Raw genomic sequence first — 19,964 nt, forward strand, 5'->3', positions numbered from 1 at the left:
CACACATTGATGTTTCTCTCCCTCTCTTCCCCTCTCTAAAAGTAAATAAATAAAATCTTTTAAAAAAACCCAAAAAACTAATTCTTGATTCTGGAAAGGATAGGGTGAGATATTACACACAATGAACTCAAGTGGTTGTTAAAAAACACTCAACAGATGAGCTCAGTAAGTTTCAAAAAACAGCACTTAACCAAAGCAAAGGATGTCAGTTTTGTTTCCATTGTAAAACCCTGTTTTTAAACAAAGGTGCTATTGTAAATAGTCTTCCACAGGTCTAAGCAGGTGTTCTAAAAGTACAAAGCAGCTTGAGCTCTCTAAGTCAGTCAGTTCAATTGGTACTTGCTGATTACCCACCTTCTACAAGGTACCCAGCTGGGTAATATAGGAAAAGGCACCCACGTATATTGTAGCATGCAGACACTAAACTGGAAAATAATTCATAAACCCAGAGCTGTAGTGTGAGCATGACAGGGACTGAGAAAAGGAAGAGGACAGTACTGAACAATTTCTATGTAACTGTCTTAAGTCTTTAGAAGAAGGTTGGCACAAGTTTATAGCAAGCTTTAGATTCTAGAATGAAGTTTTAGACTCTTCTGTTTAAACTATTTGCTTTAGAAAAGTAGACATTTAGCTTGTACCTTATAAAACCTGGTTTTGGAACCCTGGATCAAACTGTGTGAATGCTGGTATTGCAATAAACTGTGAGCATCAAGCCTGATTCAACATTGTATCTTTTATTGGAGCATACATAATGTACCCACAAAGTAAGCACTTGGCAAATGTCTGCTGAATGACCAAATGATTCCCAGGATGAATTGTCAGCTCAAAGTCCAAATATGGGGGCTCTGGCTGGTAAGTTACCTAGGCTTTGATCAAGCAGCTTCCCCTGAAAGTGTTGTTGGAATAATAATCCCACACATCAGATTTCTGTGGAATATGAGTTCCATCTCTAGCTCCTCTCCCCACCACAATCACAGCAGTCAGATAAAGTTGAGGAGTTTATTAGTGAAATATCAGAGGCAGGCAGCCCAAATGACAGAAAGAAAACTGAAATGTCCCTTCAAGCCAAGTCAGGGCCTGGCCTTGACCTCCCTAGAAGGACAATAAAGTGGGGTTAACAACAACATTCTCTGGCAGCCACCTTGCCAGGGCATGACTGTCTCAGCCAGGACTGTCCACCACCCCCAAACAAAGGTGGGGAGGAGACAAAGACTGTTTACAGAATCAATGCAGAGGCAATGGAAACTGTAAAGAGAGTCGGAGAGAAAGAAAGTGAGAGGTGGGTGGACCTTCACAAAGTCCCAGACTTTTGGCGCTGAGAGCCTCAAATACATTGACCAGTAGTTCTGCAAAATGTTACTGAAAGGTAAAATGCCTGATGTTTTCAAGAGTTCCCCTGGACTTCGCCCCACATGCCATATCACACTGTCAGATGTACATGGCAGAGCCCAAAGGCCACATTATTGAAGGAAGAAAAACAAGAATAAGCCCTGTTGTTCTTTAAGGAGAGAGGAAGGAGTGGACGGCTGCTGGGACCTTTCCCACGGAGGCCTGTGTTCTGTAAAGCAACTTCCCAGCAGCAGCCTGGCACAGCTCTAGGTGAGGGTCTCACCTTTTGTCACCTGTTGAAGGAAAAGTGACAATTAGATAAATTCAAAAGGATCAGAGGGTCTAAGAAAAAAACCTTATTTTAGTTCCTAGGTAGTAGGGAGTAATAGAAAAGAAAATAGCTTCGGAGTCTCAGAAACCTGGTTCAAATACAGGCAAGGCACTTAACTTCTCTCAGACTATTTCTGCTTCCAGGTTTGTTTTGGCAAGAAGTAAAAACATGTATCCTCTCTTGCACAGCCACTGCCTATCCTCATGAGGAAACACCTTGCCCATCATACTCACCCGTGCTTCAATGTACTCTATTCTCCGTTCAAGGGCTGTCAATTTCTCATTCAGTGTTGCGAGTCTTGAACGACAAGACATATCTGGTAAAAGAAGACTGATATTCAGAATTAATGTCATTACACACACCCCCCTAAACTAAAAAAGAGGAATGATATATCATGCTAAATAGAAATGGGAGCTGGTGGGCAATACAGGGGAGTGGCAAGGACAAGGTGAGAAGTATCTCAGGAGCACAGCTGTTTAGAGTGAAAAAAGTTGAACTTTCTACCAAATGTGGTATGGTAGACAATATGGCCCCCAAAGATGTCTACACCCTAATCCCTGGAACCTGTGAATATGTGTCCTACATGACAAAAGGGAATTTGTAGATATGATTAAGGTTAAGAACCTTAAGATTCTGGATTGTCTAGAGAAGCCCAATCTAATATCAAGCCCATAAAGGTAGAGGAGAAAAGAAGAGGAAAGGCAGAAGACGTTCAAAGTGTGAAAGGGACTCAACTTGCCATTGTTGGCTTTGAAGACAGAGGAAGGGGGCCATGAGCCAAGAGACCCAAGTGACCTTTAGAAGGTGGGCAAGGCTCTCTGCAGACAGCCAGCAAGGATACAGGGATCTCTTCAACAGCTGTTGAAGTCTGCCAATAACCCAATGAGCAAAAAAACAAATCCTCTCCTGGAGCCTCCAGAAAGAAAGGTACCCTGCTGATATCATAATTTCAGCCCAGTGAGCCAGCGCTAGATTTCTGATCTACACAACTGTGAAACATAAATTTATGTGATATAAGCTGCTACATCTGTGGTAATGTTATGGCAACAACAGAAAACTAAAAGAGCAAGGCTGTACAGATGAACATTTGCTAATGGGCAAACTAAGAGTGTCAAAAGAGGGAAAATGAAGAGGAAGAAAATAATCTCATTAGGGAAGAAACGCAGAGGGTAAGAAAGCAGCAGAGACTAATGGAAGGCACTTCACTGCCGCTGCTCCCGCACGGCACTCACTGTTCCACCGATATCTGCACAGGCCTTTCAGAATGAGAGGGAACACGAACATCCAATACCTGTGAGGCCCACATTCCATCTGCAATTTCCTCTCCCACCTTTTCATCTTCTTTCACAACCTCACCCAAAATGAAACTTAGATTTTCCCTAAAACAACTTCATCTGCAAACTTCTCTAACAGAAGCTACTTGACTACTCTTTCTGTGACTGTTCTTGACACACAGGAGAAAGTTTCCTAGGCCTGCTAATTATTTCCTACCACTTCCTCCAACACTGTTTTCAGTCATCTCTCATTAGTCCTCACTTTTCAGTCTAAAATATCCACTCTCCAACACAGACTCCCACTGCATGATTTAACACTTAGCTCATAACTTCCTTTTCATCTCTCCCCCGGCTGTTATGCATAGCGTTCTGTCATCCCTTTGGAGACACATCTTCCTATACCCTGATCTTCCCTCAATTTCATTTCATCATGTCCAAATCTTACTCATCCAAACATTCTCCTTCAAGGCTTATGGAACCCTGAGATCTTTGTCAGAGGGATATAATTCTTCTTCTTCTGTTATTTACCTAAACATTTATGGTTAAATTTAATTTGTAAGTTAAAATTAATTAACTTTAATTAATTAATTAAAATTAATTAATTAAAATTAAATGTAGTTGGTCTTCAGTTATATCTTGCTTTGGGTAATGATTTAAACATGAATGTTCACCACTATTTCTTAGAATGCTTTGATAAAGTATGGCATATCTATGAGAGACTATTAAAACAGCCATTCAAGCCCTGACCAGTATGGCTCATTGGTTGAGCGTCCTTCCACCAAGCAAAAGGTCACTAGATAGATCCCCAGTCACGATACATGCCTAGGTTGTGGGTTCAGTCTCAGTTGGAGCACATAAAGCAACTATGGAAGTTTCTCTCTCACTGATGTTTCTTTCCCTCTTTCTCCCTTCCTTCCCCTCTAAAAATAAGTAAATTTTAAAAATAAAAACAAAACAAAACAAAGTCATTAAAAATTAGTAGTTTTGGCCCTGGCCAGTGTGGCTCAGTTGGTTGGAGTATCATCCTGTAACCAAAAGGTTGCAGGTTCAATTCCTGGTCAGAGCACATACCTGGGTTGTGGTTTTTGGTTTTGGTTTTTTTTTAAGATTGTATTTCTTTTTAAACAGAGGGGAAGAGAGACAGAAAGAGAAAGGGAGAAACATCAATGTGTGGTTGCTTCTTGAGTGCCCCCTACTGGGGACCTGGCCAACAATACAGGCATGTGCCCTGATCTGGGAATGGAATCAGCGACACTTTGGTTGGCAGACCAGCACTCAATCCACTGAGCCACACCAGCCAAAGCGTGGGTTGTGGGTTTAATCCCCGGTCAGGATCCCCAGTCCTGTGACATACAAGAGGCAACCAATCAATGCTTCTTTCTTGCATTGAAGTTTCTCTCTCTCCCTACCTCTCTCTCTAAAACAATGATAAAGAAAATATGTCCTCGGGCAAGGATAAAAAAATATTAGCAGTTTGGGCCTGGCCAGGTAGCACAGTGGTTAGAGTGTTGTCCTGATGCACCAAGGATGTGGGTGAGATTCACACTCAGGGCACATACAAGACACAACCAATGGATGTATAAATAAGTGGACCATCAAACTGATGTTTCTCCCTTTTTAAAATGAGTGCAATTTTTTAAAAATCCTCACAGAAGGATATGTTTATTGATGTTAGACAGAGGAAGGGAGACAAAGAGAAACCTTGGTCAGCTGCCTCCCATATGCACACGCGACCCAACTGGGGATTGAACCCACAACCTAGGTGTGTGCCCTGACCAGGAACTGAACTCCCAAACTTTTGGTGTATTTGGCAATGCTCCAACCAACTGAACTACCTGACCACAATAAATAAATTGTTTTTAAAAAATTAACACTTTTGAGAATATTTAGCCCTGGCTAGTATGGCTCAGTGGACTGAGCACCAGCCTGCCAACCAAGGGGTTGCCAGTTCAATTCCCAGTCAGGACACATGCCTGAGTTGTGGGCCAGGTCTCCAGTAGGGGGTGCTCCAGAGGCAACCAGACACTGATGTTTCCCCCCCTCTTTTTCCCTCCTTTCGTCTCTCTAAAAATAAATAAAATCTTTTTTTTTAACATGAGTTTTTTTTTAAGATTTTATTTATTTATTTTTAGAGAGGGAAGGGAGGGAGAAAGAGAGAGAGAGAAACATCAATGTGCGGTTGCTGGGGGCCATGGCCTGCAACCCAGGCATGTGCCCTGACTGGGAATCGAACCTGCAACACTTTGGTTCACAGCCCGCACTCTATCCACTGAGCTACGCCAGCCAGGATAAAAATAAATAAAATCTTAAAAAAAAATCTAATGACATGAGAAAATGTCCCTGCAGCAAAACAAAATGTTATTTATATACATGTAATTTATAATTTATTTACACATCTGTTTCCCCAGTAAAATGAGTTCATCAAAGGCAGACATTGCCTCTTCCTAATCTTTGTAACCTTACGGTCTTGCCTGACACATAGATGTTTCTTGGGAAAAAATGATAGATTCTGGTATATTAATGGAACAAAAGATGGACTCCAGTGTGATCCACAAATTTCACAAGTGGGGAAAACAAGGCCTAGTAAGTGGAGGGCTCATCGTGGGTGGCTGACGGGACAACACTGTATAGGAGCTCAGTTCCCTCACTGCCCACGTGGTATTCTTTCCCATCGCACTGTCCCAGCACACACTGCTACCATCCTGCTGAGCCTCTGAGGCCATAATTTACTCCCCACATCCCCTACAGTTTACTTACAGCCCAACTCTTCCACTTTCTAGTTCACTTTTTCCTTTTTGTTTCTACATTAGATCCTTTCCCATGTACCCAATCTCACTGCTACTCTTCATTGGTCTTTTTAAAAAACAGTTTCATTGATATATAATTTATATACCATGAGGCTCATCTGCTTAAAATATAAAATTCAATAGTTTTTAGAATATTTACAGAATTGTGCAGGTTTCACCATAATCTAATTTTAGAGCATTTTTATAACTGCTAAAGAAATATCTGTTAGTAATCATTTCCCATTCTGCCTCCACTCAGCTCCTGGCAACCACTAATCTTTCTGTGTCTGTGGATTTGCCTATTCTGAATATTCTTCATTCTTCTTCTTTTTAAAATTATTTCTTGTTGAATTCACTGGTGTGACATTGGTCAGTAAAATTATGTAGGTTTCAGGGATACAATTCTATATAACACATCATCTGTGTACTGTTTGTGTGCTCACCACCCCAAGTCAACTCTCCTTCCCTCTTCACTCTCCTTCTTGTCCTTTTATCTGTGACTACTGCTTCTCCTAATGCCCAGGTCTAGCTGGAGAAGAAGCACCTCAGAGCCCTCCTTTTTCTGGATACACTGCCACAACTACCCATCAGGACCAAGTCTCTTTCAGTCTGGTTTTTAGAGGCTCAAAGGCATGTCACCTATGCTATTTAGTAAAGCATGAGTGTTATCACAGACAACCTGTCATTTCCCATAAAAAGAACTAAAATTATCCAAAGTGGCAGGGTGGTGAGAGGGAGGGTTCCTTCCGGGATGGCTGTTCTGTTCTAGCTCTGGCAATCTGGTGATGAGTCAGAATCCAAGAACAACACGATGCTACTGGCCTGCATGAATAAGGACTGCTGAGAAATATAAAATGTGGAACTCCAAAAACCTTGGTTATATTTCAGGCCCCATTAAATACATGCTGATTCTAACAAAACACAGGGAGTGTCCAGCAGCTGAACAAATCTGAAATCAGAGTACATTTATATTTACATTATCACCAGACTTGAACCGAAAATGCCAATTGACCTTGACAGGTGTTTGATGCTGTATATGGTAGTCACCCTTAACCACAGGGAATGTGTCCCAAGGCCCCAGTGGATGCCTGAAACCAGATACTACCAAACCCTACATACGAATATACTATGCTTTTTCCTATACATATGTAATTTATAACTTAGGCATGTAAAAGGTTAACAATAACTGATAATAATTATAGTAAGTTATATGAATGTGGCCTTTCAAAAATTATCTTACTGTACTATATTCATCCTTCATGTGATGATGTGACATGGTACAATGCCTACATGAGATGAAGTGACACAGGCACTGTGATGTGGCGTGGGCAACAGACTGTATATAACAAGCACTTTATGGCTTCTCTGTGACATACCAGAGTTACTAGCATTACTACCTCTGTGCTTTGGGGCTATTTAAGTGAAATGAAGGTTACTTTAACGCTGTGACACCATGGTGGCAGACCTGGTAACCTTCCCAGCTGCTAAGTGACTAACAGGCAGTGGTATGCACAGTATAGTTGTGCTGGACAAAGGGAGATGATTCACGTTCTAGGCAGGACAGAGTGGGACAGCAAGAGATTTCATCACATTGTTCAGAAAGGACCCAAATTAAAGAGATATAAATTTTTTTCCTGGAATATTCCATTTAATGTTTTCAAACCATAGTTGACTGCAAGTAACTGAAACTGCAGAAAGTGAAACAGTGGGTAAGGGAGGACAATTACATACATCATAACTGCTGACAAATGCCAGCTACCTGACAGCTCCTTCTGTGAACTATTAGGACTGCAAAACTCAAGTCTTTCTCTTGAGCTGTTCTGCAGGTAAGTCTTATTTCTCCAACAAAATTCTAAATTTCTTAGGAGTAACTACTATGTCATTTATTAATTATTCCTTTCCAGAGCATGTGTCACACAGCTGAGCTACAACAGGCATGCTGTATCTGTTGGCAAAATATAAAAATTGAAATTTAAAAAGTCACATTCTTGATTTTTTGTTATGCTTCTCTGCACACATCAGCTTTAGGACCAGAAAAAAGAGTATATAAAAAAACCCCTATCATCCGTTACGATCTATTTTTGGAAACTTCCCGTTCCAAGTAGAGAATGGGCTGAGTGTTAGGATGCTATCACTGCTGTGTGATTTGTGTGTCCTCCGGTTCAGGTGGTCCTGGCATGCTGAAAGAGAAAACCACAAAGAGCCCTGGACGGGTAACTCTATTGGTTAGAATGCCATCCTGCTAGGCCAAGGAAGGTCTGATCTGGGGATCAAGGCACAGATAAGAAGAGCAACCAATGAGAGCATAAGTAAGTGGAACAGCAAATCCATGTTTCTCTCTCTTTCTCTCTAAAATCAGTAACACAACCACACAAAGACATTGTAACTACTCTTACCAGCTGCAATCACAGGGTAAAAGCTGTTCAGAATGTCATCAGCTCTCTTGTAAAAACTGTTCTTTCCAAAGCACATAGTCAACACACTCTCTGTGGTCAGGGAGAGGACTACAGGATTATTGCCATTTCAAAGTGCTACAGATGCCTCCTCGAAGTAAACTCCTATTGAATCTTTGCAACACCAAATTATATTATCATAAACTCCATACATGCCATACAGATACATAGCAGAACTAAGGAGTTATGCTAAGGACTCAGAATGGAAAAATATATCCCACACACACTAATCCCAAGTCACACAATGCCAAGATAATATACTCAAACATAACCTTAGGATTTATCCAGTTTCTCAGCCTGTTGGCCTTTGTCTAAACTGTTGTATGATGATATTGCCAGTATTCACCAGCTTTATACCCGGTAAATTAGACTGTTTACTGTTTAATCTTGCTTCATAATTCTGCTCTTACTGTTCTTTCTGCTCTAATTGTTCTTTCCTTTTTAAAAAAAAAGATTTTATTTATTTATTTTTAAAGAGAGGGGAAGGGAGGGAAAAAGAGAAGGAGAGAAACATCAATGTGTAGTTACCTCTCGCTCGCCCCATACTAGCTAGGGACCTGGCCCGCAACCCAGGCACGTGCCCTGACTGGGAATCAACCCTTTGGTTCGTACTTGGTTCCCACTCCGGAGCTCAATCCACTGAACTACACCAGCCGGGCCTAATTGTTCTTTTCTTTAAAGAACAAAATCACTTTCTACAGAATCTTCAAAAACCATTGAGTAACTAATTACTCTAAACATCAGGCTATTGTCATCACTTTAAAGGAGAATAGCCTAAGCTAAAGGAAACCATTTTTCTGGCTCCTAAAGATTGGAATTATTGTCCATTTCCTCAGACTTGGTGGAAATCTTGAATAAAAAGAAAAGTCTTTATTCTCTTTCTAGTCACAAAATGGGACTCACACGCATATGATAAAAATCTCAGAGCAGGTATTTCTTTGCTAATAAAGAAAAAAAAAATTTCTCCTCCACAAATACTAAACTCAACCTCTTTCATTTTCAGTCAGTTCCAGGGCTCACCCACTATATAAATTTAGTGGGTATAATATGTCAAGAAGATTTGTGTCAACAATAAATTAATGTGAACTAAAAGCTTCTTAATACAATTCAATGCTCAAAAATGAAGCTATATTACCAAATCCAAATTTGGAGGACTGAGATGCTAGAGTACTTTTACATTTTGAAAAACCACCCCAGTTTGACTGATGTTAGATGTTCTACAGATTGAACTGGCATTCTTAATACTCTGCTTGGATATTCTGTGTGTACATATCAGATATTAATGCTTACCAGATGACTGAAATATTTCAATTCTACATTTTAAAGTTAAAACTCTATACATTAGTTATTTTTTAAACTATTTTTCACTGCCTTTCTGGACTAATCCAAAGCTATGAGCTTGTCATCATTCCATCTTTCCCCCCCGGCATGCAATATTTTGGTTTCTTACCTGGTCCTTCTTCTGAGGGAATGTTATGAGCAAAGAATACTGTAAAGAACCCTAATTATTCAGAAAGCAGAAGAAACCAGTTATGAAAACTAACATTGAAAGACTCTGCATGGAACTTTAAAAAAGAAAGTCTTTGAGGAAACAGACTGAGTATTACAGTAAACAGGTCAGTATTTCTCAATGTTTTCACTGATTAAAATCAATGAGTGTAGCCTCTCTGAACTTGAGTCTCCTGTCTCCAAAACCACTTATCTTCCACTAAACCATATCCCTTCACTCATGGTCCTGAAAAAATTTCAGGAAACTTGACATCTATGATTTCTTGATATCATTTCCTAATACATTCTCTAGCAAGTTATGTGTATGAATGCGGATTATTGACATATATATTTATATTATTCTATTCTCTCAACAATATAACCTTTACCTCCATTCCCTGGTGAGGAAATCTACCATACCAAGATACATCAAACTAATAATCCTATATATCTTATATGTAAATACGTTAATACAAAAACAATGTTCTAATTTGTTCTGAAGTTATTTCACCTTCAAGCTAAAAATTCTTTGCCTACAGAAAATTGTTCTGTGTCCCCCACAGTGCCTGAGATAATCTTGCACTGAGAACTAGTTTCTTTTGCTGATGCTTTTTAACGAAATTCATGTTGCATCCTTAGAACTCATCAGTCCTCTAGCTAGAAAAATAATACATTTTAAAATCTCTCTATACATCATTTCCCCTACTTAATCTTAATTGCTTACTGTTGCTGAATTGTTGAACAGAAGCACACGAGCTGGAAAAAGATCACATACATATGTCAGGGGACCCCCAAGTCCGGCTTCCAGCGGATACCCTGGTTCCTGTTAGGAACCAGGCCGCAGAGCAGGAGGTAAGCTTGGATGTAAGGCGCTTGAATCATCCTGAAACCATACCCCCTACCCGGGTACATGGAAAAACTGTCTTCCACGAATCCAGTTCCTGGTGCCAGAAAGGCTGGGGACCACTGCTGCAAGTCATCCTTACACTTTGTGATTACATAAGTCTACACAGCACCCAGTTCTCTTAACACCTGAAGAAAAGGGATGGAAGTTTGTTACAGTCTCGCTGTCCAGAAAGATACGGAAAAAAGACGATCATGAGCAGGCCATGCCTAGGAAAGATTTTGCTAGAGGCAGACAGAACACCTACTGACAGCTAGATACTAGCAATACAGAGATTCCCATTGCTTTACACGATCTGGACCTTACCTCTGACCTCATCTCCTACCACACTCAGAGACAAGAAAGGACAGACAGAAGGCTGAAGGGGCGAGTAAACGGCCATGGCGCTAAACAGTTTCGACTGGATCCTGAAGGAGCTGGGGAACCGTCAAGGGTCTTTACACAGGGCAGCGACTCGGCCACGGCTACGTTCTGGAAGGTGAACTCAAGAGAGTGCAAAGTAGGAACTGGAAAGAAGTGGAACACAAAGGAAGCGGGAGACTACTGAAGACACAGAGGGTGGATGGGGCTGCCTGACGCGTCAGGAAAAAGGACTTGTTAATGGATCCGGAATGATAGCAGTAAGACCGATGAGCTCAGCGAAGAGCAGGATAACCCTACAGGGACTGGCCAATGGAGCCTCAGGGTCAGGGAGCAAGGAGGAAGACGGGGCCTGAAGGAGGAAGCAAAATGTAGCAGGACCCGAGGGCTCCCAGAGAGAGCCCCATCAAAGCTTTTCAGCTCCCCGGCCAAACTGCCTCCGAGGCCTCCCTCCATCCCGCCTCCCGCTGCTCGCCCCGCTGACCGAACGAGTTGAGAAAGTCCGCGATTTTTTTGATGCTGCTGGTGATGAGCTCAATGTACTCCCGATTCGCCCAGTCCTGGTGAATTTCCCGCTGCACCGGGTCCTCCTGTCCAGCCATGGCTGCCGCCTAAGGAAGAACAACTGCGCAGGCGCCCCGATCCTCCAGGACGCCCGTGCGCCTGCGCCGCCAACCCAATCCCATCTAGGGGCACTCACGAATCAATTGCCATTGTTTGCGCCTGCGCGACGTCACAACCCGGTCGGCGAGTGTTTTTCTTTCCCTGCTGCCACGCCCCTGAAAACTGTCTCCTCGATTCTGACGGGCAAAATGGAGTGCGCACGCGCCGAGCACCCCAACCCGTCACCCCACCGGGTCTCTGGCAGTTAGCGTTGATAGGAAGAGAGTGAGTTCGCGTTCCCCACCCAGTTCTTCAGCTGCTCCAGACTCCTGTGACGGCAATAAGTTGGGTATAACCGATTAAACCACATTAAGTAATTGATAGGCTCATAAATAGCTGGTGACACTGTGTAAATTACAGTCCCTCAAAAGGAAATTTGTAAATTAATGGCAAGAGTTGTAAAAAAATTAAACTTCTTGACCTAAATATTTCATTAAGAAAATCAGTGAAAAAGAAAAAGCACTTTAACACAAAGTACTTTTTGTAGCATTAACTATTAAAAAAATAAAGAGACTGGCGGAGTGGCTCAGTTGGTTGGAGCGTCCTTGCATACACCACAAAATTTGCAGGTTTGGTACTGGTGGGGGCGCTTATGATAGACAACCAATTGCTGTTTTTCAGAGATGTGTGTGTGTCTCTCGATCAATGAAACATAGCCTTGGCCGTGGATTTAAAAAAAAAAAAAAAGGCCCTGATTGGTGTGACTCAGTAGATTGAGTGCCAGCCTGGGAACCAAAAGACCTGCAGTTCATTCCAAGTCAGGGCACATGCCTGGGTTGGGGGCCAAGGCCCCAGCTGGGGGGTGTGTGAGAGGAAACGGATCCATGTATCTCTCACACATCTATGTTCTCTCCCTCCCTTCCCTTCCCCCTAAAAGTAAATAAAATCTTTTAAAAACAAAACAAAAAAAACAAAGGCAACTAAATCTCCACAGTCTGAAATGGCTAAACAAAAGTATAGGCATTTATAGCAATATTATGCAATCATTTAAATGCTAATTATTGGGGGACTTCCAGTTAATATGGTAGCATTGGCAGACATGGCTCACCTTTTTGCACAACCACATCAAAATTACAACTAAAATATAGAACAGCTATCACTCAGAACCATCAGAAATCAAGTTGAATGGATTGACAACTACAGAATTAAGGAAACTATATCCATCTAGACTGGTAGGAGAGGCGCAGGTGCTGAAGGATTGGTCCCACACCAATGTGTGGTGGATAAAAATTCAGGAGGGATATCCTGGGAGTGAGAAGTCCCAGTCCCACACAAGGCCCCTCAGCCCACGTTCCAGAGCCAGGATGATAAGTCCCCACAACTTCTAGCTACAGAAAGCAGCAGGGACTGAGTTGGTGGAAGAAAATTCTTGAGCCCCCAGCAATTCCTCTTAAAGAACCCACACACAGATTTATCTACCCAGACTCACTCCCTCTGTGCTCCAGCGCCGTAGTAGCAGCTTAAAAGGCACCAGTGGCATACTGGGAGAAATTGAAGCATCTGGCATCAAGGCGAGCAGAGGGCCATTGTCCTTTTTCTAAACCCTCCCTCCCCTCACAGAGCCACAGAGCCAGCAAGCTGGTGCCATAGCTGAGACTCCATCAACCTGGCTACACAGCTTGATCTGCCTTGGAGATCCCCAGAGACTGTGTCCCGTCCAATTTACAGACCTATCCATCCTGCTTTTCCATAAGAATTGGCTCATGTTGCACAATTTCCTAAATCCTCTCAAAGAAGCACCAGCTGGAGACCTCAGTAAGCCCCAGGCCAGGCACTAACATCAACAAGTCTACATTCACAGCTTGGCTTCCCCTGGGAATCTCCCAGCCCAGCAGAAGGAGCAGCCATCTCGGATTGCCTTATAGCTCAGGCAGAGTCTCCCTGGGCAAAACACAGGTAAGGGTTGACCTTGGCCTGTACCACCCAGAAAACCCCAGGGCCAGTGTACCCAGTGGACAGCTACAGACCACATCAGAGCACCACCACCCTGCCCCCTGTACAGCTGATCCTCCCCAGAGGGCCAGAGGGCAGTGGTCAGTGGTCACAGCCAATACTTGCAGCTAATGGGAGGGGTTTACTAGCCTCGGTAAACCCCTCCCATTGACCTGCCAACAGCAACCAATGCTCAGCTACGAGAGGAGAGGGTACTCAGTCCACATGAAGGGCATACCTCAAGTACCCAGCTTGGATAATAGGGAAGGATGCACCACTGGAACCTACAGGACACCTGCTACATTAGGCCACATTACCAAGACAGGGAGTCAAAGCAGATCTACCTAAATACATACAAACAAACACAGGGAGGCTGTCAAAATGTGGAGAAAAAGAAAAGCCCTGGCTGGTGTTAGCTCAGTGGGCTGAGCGCAGGCTGCGAACCAAAAGTGTCGCAGGTTCGATTCCAGTCAGGGTACATGCCTGGGTTGCAGGCATGACCCCCAGCAAACACACATTGATGTTTCTCTCTCTCCTATCTCCCTCCCTTCCCTCTCTAAAAAATAAATAAATAAAATCTTAAAAAAAAAACATAGCCAAAATGAAAAGAACAGATCAAAATGCCCCAAAAAGAACTAAACAAAATGGAGATAAGCAATCTATCAGATGCAGAGTTCAAAACACTGGTTATAAGGATGCTCAGGGAGTTTAGTGAGGACCTCAAGAGCATAAAAAAGATCCAGTCAGCCCTGGCTGGTGTGGCTCAGTGGATTGAGTACCGGCCTGCAAACCAAAGGTTTGATTCCCAGTCAGGGCACATGCCTGGGTTGCACAGCCAGGTCCCCAGTGGCCAGGGTGTGCAAGAGGCATCCACACACTGATGTTCCTCTCCCTCTCTTTCTTCCTCCCTTCTCCTCTGTCTAGAATTATAAATAAATTAAAAATCTTTAAAAAATCCAATCAGAAATGAAGAATACATGAATTGAAATAAAGAACAATTTACAGAGAATCAACAGAAGAGGTGGATGAAGCCAAGAATTAAATCAATGATTTGGGACACAGAAACAAAAAACAACCAATCAGAACAACAAGAAGAACAAAGAATAAAAAAAATGAAGATAGTGTAAGCAGCCTCTGGGACAACTTCAAGGAGTCCAACATTCACATCATAGAGATGCCAGAAGGAGAAGAGAAATGCAAGAAATTGAAACCTACTTGAAAAACATAATGAAAGAAAACATTCATAATTTGTTGAAGGAAATAGACATGCAAGTCTAAGAAGCACAGAGAGTCCCAAACAAGATGGATGCAAAGAGGCCCACACCAAGACACATCATAATTAAAATATCAAATGTTAAAGATAAAGAGAGAATCTTAAAAGCACCAAGAGAAAAGAAGTTAGTTACCTACAGGGGAGTTCCCAAGATGACTGTCAGTTGATTTCTCAAAAGAAATTTTGCAGGCAAGGAGGGACTGGCAAGAAGTATTCAGTCAAAAAGCAGGGACCTACACCTGAGGTTGCTCTACCCAGCAAAGATATCATTTAGAACTGAAGGACAGATAAAGTGTCCCAGACAAGAAAAATTGAAGAAGTTCATCATTATCAAGCTATTATTATATGAAATGTTAAAGAGTATTGATTTAAGAAAAAGAAGATCAAACTGCAAACAATAAAATGGCAATAAATACATATGTATTAATAATTGAATCTAAAAAACAAACTAAGCAAACAAGAACCAGAGATAGCTTCATGGATATTAGAGAGTGTTTTGATTGTTGCCAGATGAGAGGGGCCTGTGGGGAAATGAGTGAAGAGGTGAGGAGATTAAGAAGTACAAATAGGTAGTTACAGAATAGCCATGGGGTGTGTAAAGTACAATATAGCAAATGGAGTAGCCAAAGAATTTGTACACAGACCCATAAACATGAACAATGGTGGGGGATTGGCTGAGGGAATGGGAGGTGCTGGGTGGAGGACAGCAAGGGGGAAAAATCAGGACAACCATAATAGCATAATCAATAAAATATAATTAAAAGATAAATGCTAATTATGAACACTATAGAAACATAACACATGTGATAAATTGGAGTGAAATATAATTTTTGTTTAATTGCAACTATGCAAAAAATTACGACTGCTTGAGGTCAGGATAAATATACCAAAAAATCAATATCTAGTTTGTTAAAGTAGTGGAATTAAGGACAATTTTATTTTTGTTTAAGGAAATACTTACAATCTGATTTATGCAGTAAATGCCTTTTACTTAAAAAATGTGGTTGAACAGCTTCCTAGCATTAGCTAGGGAGAAACCATTGCGAATAGCCCTTTTCTCAGATCTTACAAGCTATAAAGCTGCTTTGATAGCTATTACCTCACAGAACCTTCATAACCTTGTGTAAGGAAGACAGGAAGAGGTTTCTCATTTTACAGATGAGAAAGCTGAAATTCAAGATCACACAGCCAATTAAGTGGTGGACCTTTACCAACTGATTCCAGACTTTAATATCATTCACAGTAGCAATATCAAAACTGTTTAGCCTATCTTAGCTCTCATATGTATTCATGTGAATGATTTTTAAAATTACAAATATCAACCCCCAAGGCATCCAGAAAGCTCCTCTCTGGTATTCAAAACTCTACTTCCCCAGCGACACTGGAAGTCAGTATTTTGTTCATATGTATCAGAGAAGTCAGATTTGCAGGGCACCTGAGTCTTCAATCATTAATCTACCATAGAGGACTCCACTTCACCGACTCCCAGCATTGGTTTCTTCATATGTCATACAAGAATAACAATGTGAATGGGTTAGGATTACTGGGAGAGAATTATGTGAGAAAAATAAATAAAACTTTAAGTAGTGCCCAACTCTTTACAAAATATGCATTCATGATTAGTTTACATTTTCATTTTTTAATAGAAGCAGAGAATTCACACATCTACACAACAATTTAAGGAATGATTAGTGGTCTCCATGGGCCAGTCAGGCTCAGCTCTTTCTTTATTTAATCCTCACTTGAGGATATATATATATTGATTTGAGAGAGAGGACAGAGAAACATCAATGTGAGAGAGAAACATTGATCAATTGCTTCCCATAGGTGCTTTGATTGGGATCAAACACGCAACCTAGGTATGTATCCTGACTGGGGATTGAACCTGCAGCCTTTTGGTGTATTGGATAATGCTCCAAACACCAACTGAACCATGCAACCAGGACACAGCTCTTCTCTTTTTTACTTCATTTCCTATACACCTGCTCCAGGATCTCCCCTGTAATTTCAAACAGTTCAAGGATATGATGCTGTCCTGGAGTGAAGAATATTCTTCTGGCTTCTGGAGACTTTTCCTAAGTGACTCATAGAATTTGCTGTCCGGCAGTCCGCAAGCTTTGGATTTGGCAACACAGTAGTTCTTCATTGTAGGAATTGTTTCTGATGAGTGGTGCAGGGCTGCAGAGGTAAGCCCTCTGGCAACGCTGTTGGTGCAATGAGGAGTGCTTCGATGGCAGACAGCCACAAGCATAAGAGAACCAGGTCCCTGTCTTCTCTTTGAGTCTGTCATGTGCTTCATGAAACTTGGAGATCTTGCCAATGACTCCAGGTATGATAACCAATGTGGAATCAAATTCTTGGAGTGTGTCAATAGCATTGTGATCATTTGAGCCTCCTTTACAGTCATGTGCACTAGGCCCATCATTTGCACAGCTATGGATATGGCACATGCACCATGACTATGTAGCTGGCTGCTTTGAAAGTATCAAATTGGCTTTTAGCAGATCAAATGAAGCTATGGCCATGAAAATCCCTGAGCAGTGCAACCAGATTGTTGACGGTTGCATGAAGCAGACCAAGTTGATATTATACATCAGCAGTAATATGCAGTATGGATAATTCTGGTTTTCGATATGTCATGGTAGCCATGGAGCTGGATGGTGCTTCAGACTCAGTGATGATGGCAAATGGCAGCTCTGACAGTATATCCTTGGAGCTGGGCAGACTGCACAGGTGATTGGGGCATAGCCTGTCATAACAGCAAGAAGCCCTCTCTATCCAACAATTTGGGGAATTTCCATTTAAAAAAACATAGCTGTGCAGTAAAAACTATTTTATTTTTTAAAATAACAAGAGGAAAATTAAAAACTTGCTGAAAAGTTTTATAATTCAAATCATTTTTTTCTATTCCAACAGTGATTCTCTGCCCCTCTCTCCATTTGACTCCTCCAAACTCTCTCCCCTTGGCACTGCTTCCACAGGGACACGCACACATGCATGCACACCTGCAAGTAACACTCAGCATCTGAACACTCAGCATCTGACAGTCTTTTTTTTTTAAGGTTTTAATTGTTTATATTTAGAGAGAGGGATAGGGAAGGAGAAAGAGAGGGAGAGAAGTATCAATGTGTGGTTGCCTATTGTGCACCCCCTGCTGGGGACCCCGGCAAGTGCCCTGACAGGGAATTGAATCCCTGTGACTGTTTGGTTCACAGAGTGTGCTCAATCCACTGAGCTACACCAGCCAGGTCCATCTGACAGTTCTTGACAAGTCCCTCAAGACCATCTGGCCTTCCAAACCAGGACTTCAGCCTGACCCAATCCCAGGAGCCCCAGTCTCACTTAAGCTTCACCCAAAGAGCCAGACAAGAGGTGACAGCTCTTATTTGTACTGTGTTCTACAGTTCCTAAAGTACAAGGGCAAACTTTTCAGTGTATAAAGGAAGGGCAAGTGAGCCACTAGTTAGTTCCTCCTACAAATACTTCCTGCACACTGCCAGGCACTGTGATAGCCAGGCACCAAGGATATAGGAGGCAACCGGGTAGATCCCTCAGGAGCCCAAGGTAATTGAGTGATGATTACAAAGTTGTCAGATCACTTTCACTATGCTGAAAGGGTCAGCTTTTCAGCTTTGTGAGAATGGGAGAGCATCATCTTTTCTGAGGTTTAATGGAAGGCAGAGAAAGATTTTTGGTCAACAAGTCAAAGGAAGACATGTATGTTTCTTCTTGCTCTGGGTAAGTGAGCATGTATAAATTCTGTGTCCCTGCACTGGGAACATTCCAATGCAGCAACAAAAGCCTTCAGAACTCTGGGTAACTCCATCTGAATACCTACTGGGCAGGATTTAATAAGGACTTTTAATACTAACTTCAGAGACTTTTATGCACGTTCCTGACCCCCACCCCCACCCCGCCCGCACCTCACCCTCTGAGACTCAAATCAAAGCACACAGGTGTGGCAAGATGGGGAGGTAACAAAATTCAAAGGTTGAGTCCTGGACCTGGCGTCCCAAGGAAGTGGTAGTAGAGACTTCAGCCAAGATAACCCCAGACGGGGATCTCGAGCTCCCCTCCCCATCTGCGCAGTCCTGGGGTCCTGGGTCACAAAGGTGGTTGCCAGGCGCCGGGTGGAGAAAAGATGCAGCCCGGAACCGCAGCCGCCACTCTGGAGCGTACTGCCCGTGGAGTTCAGCTGGTGAGCCCCCAGCCCGGATGGTGGGACCGGGCCTGGGCTCCCACCGCCACCTTCGCCTCCTCAGCCAGAGTCGTGTGGCCCCGCCCCCGGGTAGGGACCCCCGGGGGACAAGCCGGGGCACAAGCTGCTTCTTCCCGCTGAGAGGGAAACTCCCCCCACACCGGACAGCTCCAGCCCCTCGGGATCGGAATTGGGATTGCAGTTCACAAGGACCTCAGCAGCACTTCGCCGCTGCCTTCCCTTTTCCCAGGTGGGGACACTGGGGGCCCCTGTTCCTTGGAACAGGAAGACCAGTATGAAGGGGAAACCTTTTTGGCCAGAACAAGGTGTCGTGTATTTGGGAGTAATTAGAGCAGCTTGAACAGACTCCTGGCTTCGGTTCCTCTCGGTAGCAGGAGAGGTGACCATCTTTCTGTAAACCTTACCTGAAAGTGATGAAAAGGCCTGGGGTCAGAAGCCCTTCTCATCCCATGTTGGTTCTGCTGAATACTTAGGCTGGACATTTGACAAAGCCTTTTTTTTTTTTTTTTTTTCTTTTTAAAAGCTCTGGCCCTTTGTGCTCTTAGGTGAGTCAGGAAAAGAATGCTGGGCTGAGATTCTTTTTTTTAGGTCATATGTTCAGAGGCGTTAACACCCTCCACTCCCACCTTACCATGGTAGTGTACCAGAGTGGCCATGGTCTTGTAGGTGTGTAATCAGGGCCGTGATCTCACACATCTGAAGCCTTTGGTAGGCTGTTTGGAATAGGTGTGTATCCCTTGGAGTCAGTTTCGCATCCTAAGGCAGCCCAGACATCTGAACACAGTACGCAAAAGGGCTTGCATAGGTCAGGAGAAACACACCATTTGGAGGAAATCAACAAATCTCCTTTATGCTGACCATTGTTGGGGCAAGTCTTCTGATTTGAAATGTCACCAATTCTTTTTAAAAATGAACTATACTGTCTGACAAACTATGGTGATAACATTTCACA

The 19,964-nt window shown here is 42.7% G+C and overlaps 1 protein-coding gene across 1 annotated transcript; it reads right to left on the reverse strand.

Annotated features, from left to right (window-relative positions):
- Positions 1 to 718: 718 nt before the first annotated feature.
- On the reverse strand, positions 719 to 11,608 carry BRK1 (BRICK1 subunit of SCAR/WAVE actin nucleating complex). The gene is made up of 3 exons (XM_028518776.2): positions 11,410 to 11,608; positions 1,894 to 1,976; positions 719 to 1,622 (listed from the first exon to the last, which is right to left on the reverse strand). Exons 1-3 carry the CDS (start codon positions 11,525 to 11,527, stop codon positions 1,596 to 1,598), a joined length of 228 nt encoding a protein of 75 aa, XP_028374577.1. The 5' UTR covers positions 11,528 to 11,608; the 3' UTR covers positions 719 to 1,595.
- Between the last annotated feature and the right edge of the window lie 8,356 nt (positions 11,609 to 19,964).

The sequence above is a fragment of the Phyllostomus discolor genome, chromosome 7 (assembly GCF_004126475.2).
Source record: "Phyllostomus discolor isolate MPI-MPIP mPhyDis1 chromosome 7, mPhyDis1.pri.v3, whole genome shotgun sequence".
Lineage (NCBI taxonomy): Eukaryota > Metazoa > Chordata > Mammalia > Chiroptera > Phyllostomidae > Phyllostomus > Phyllostomus discolor.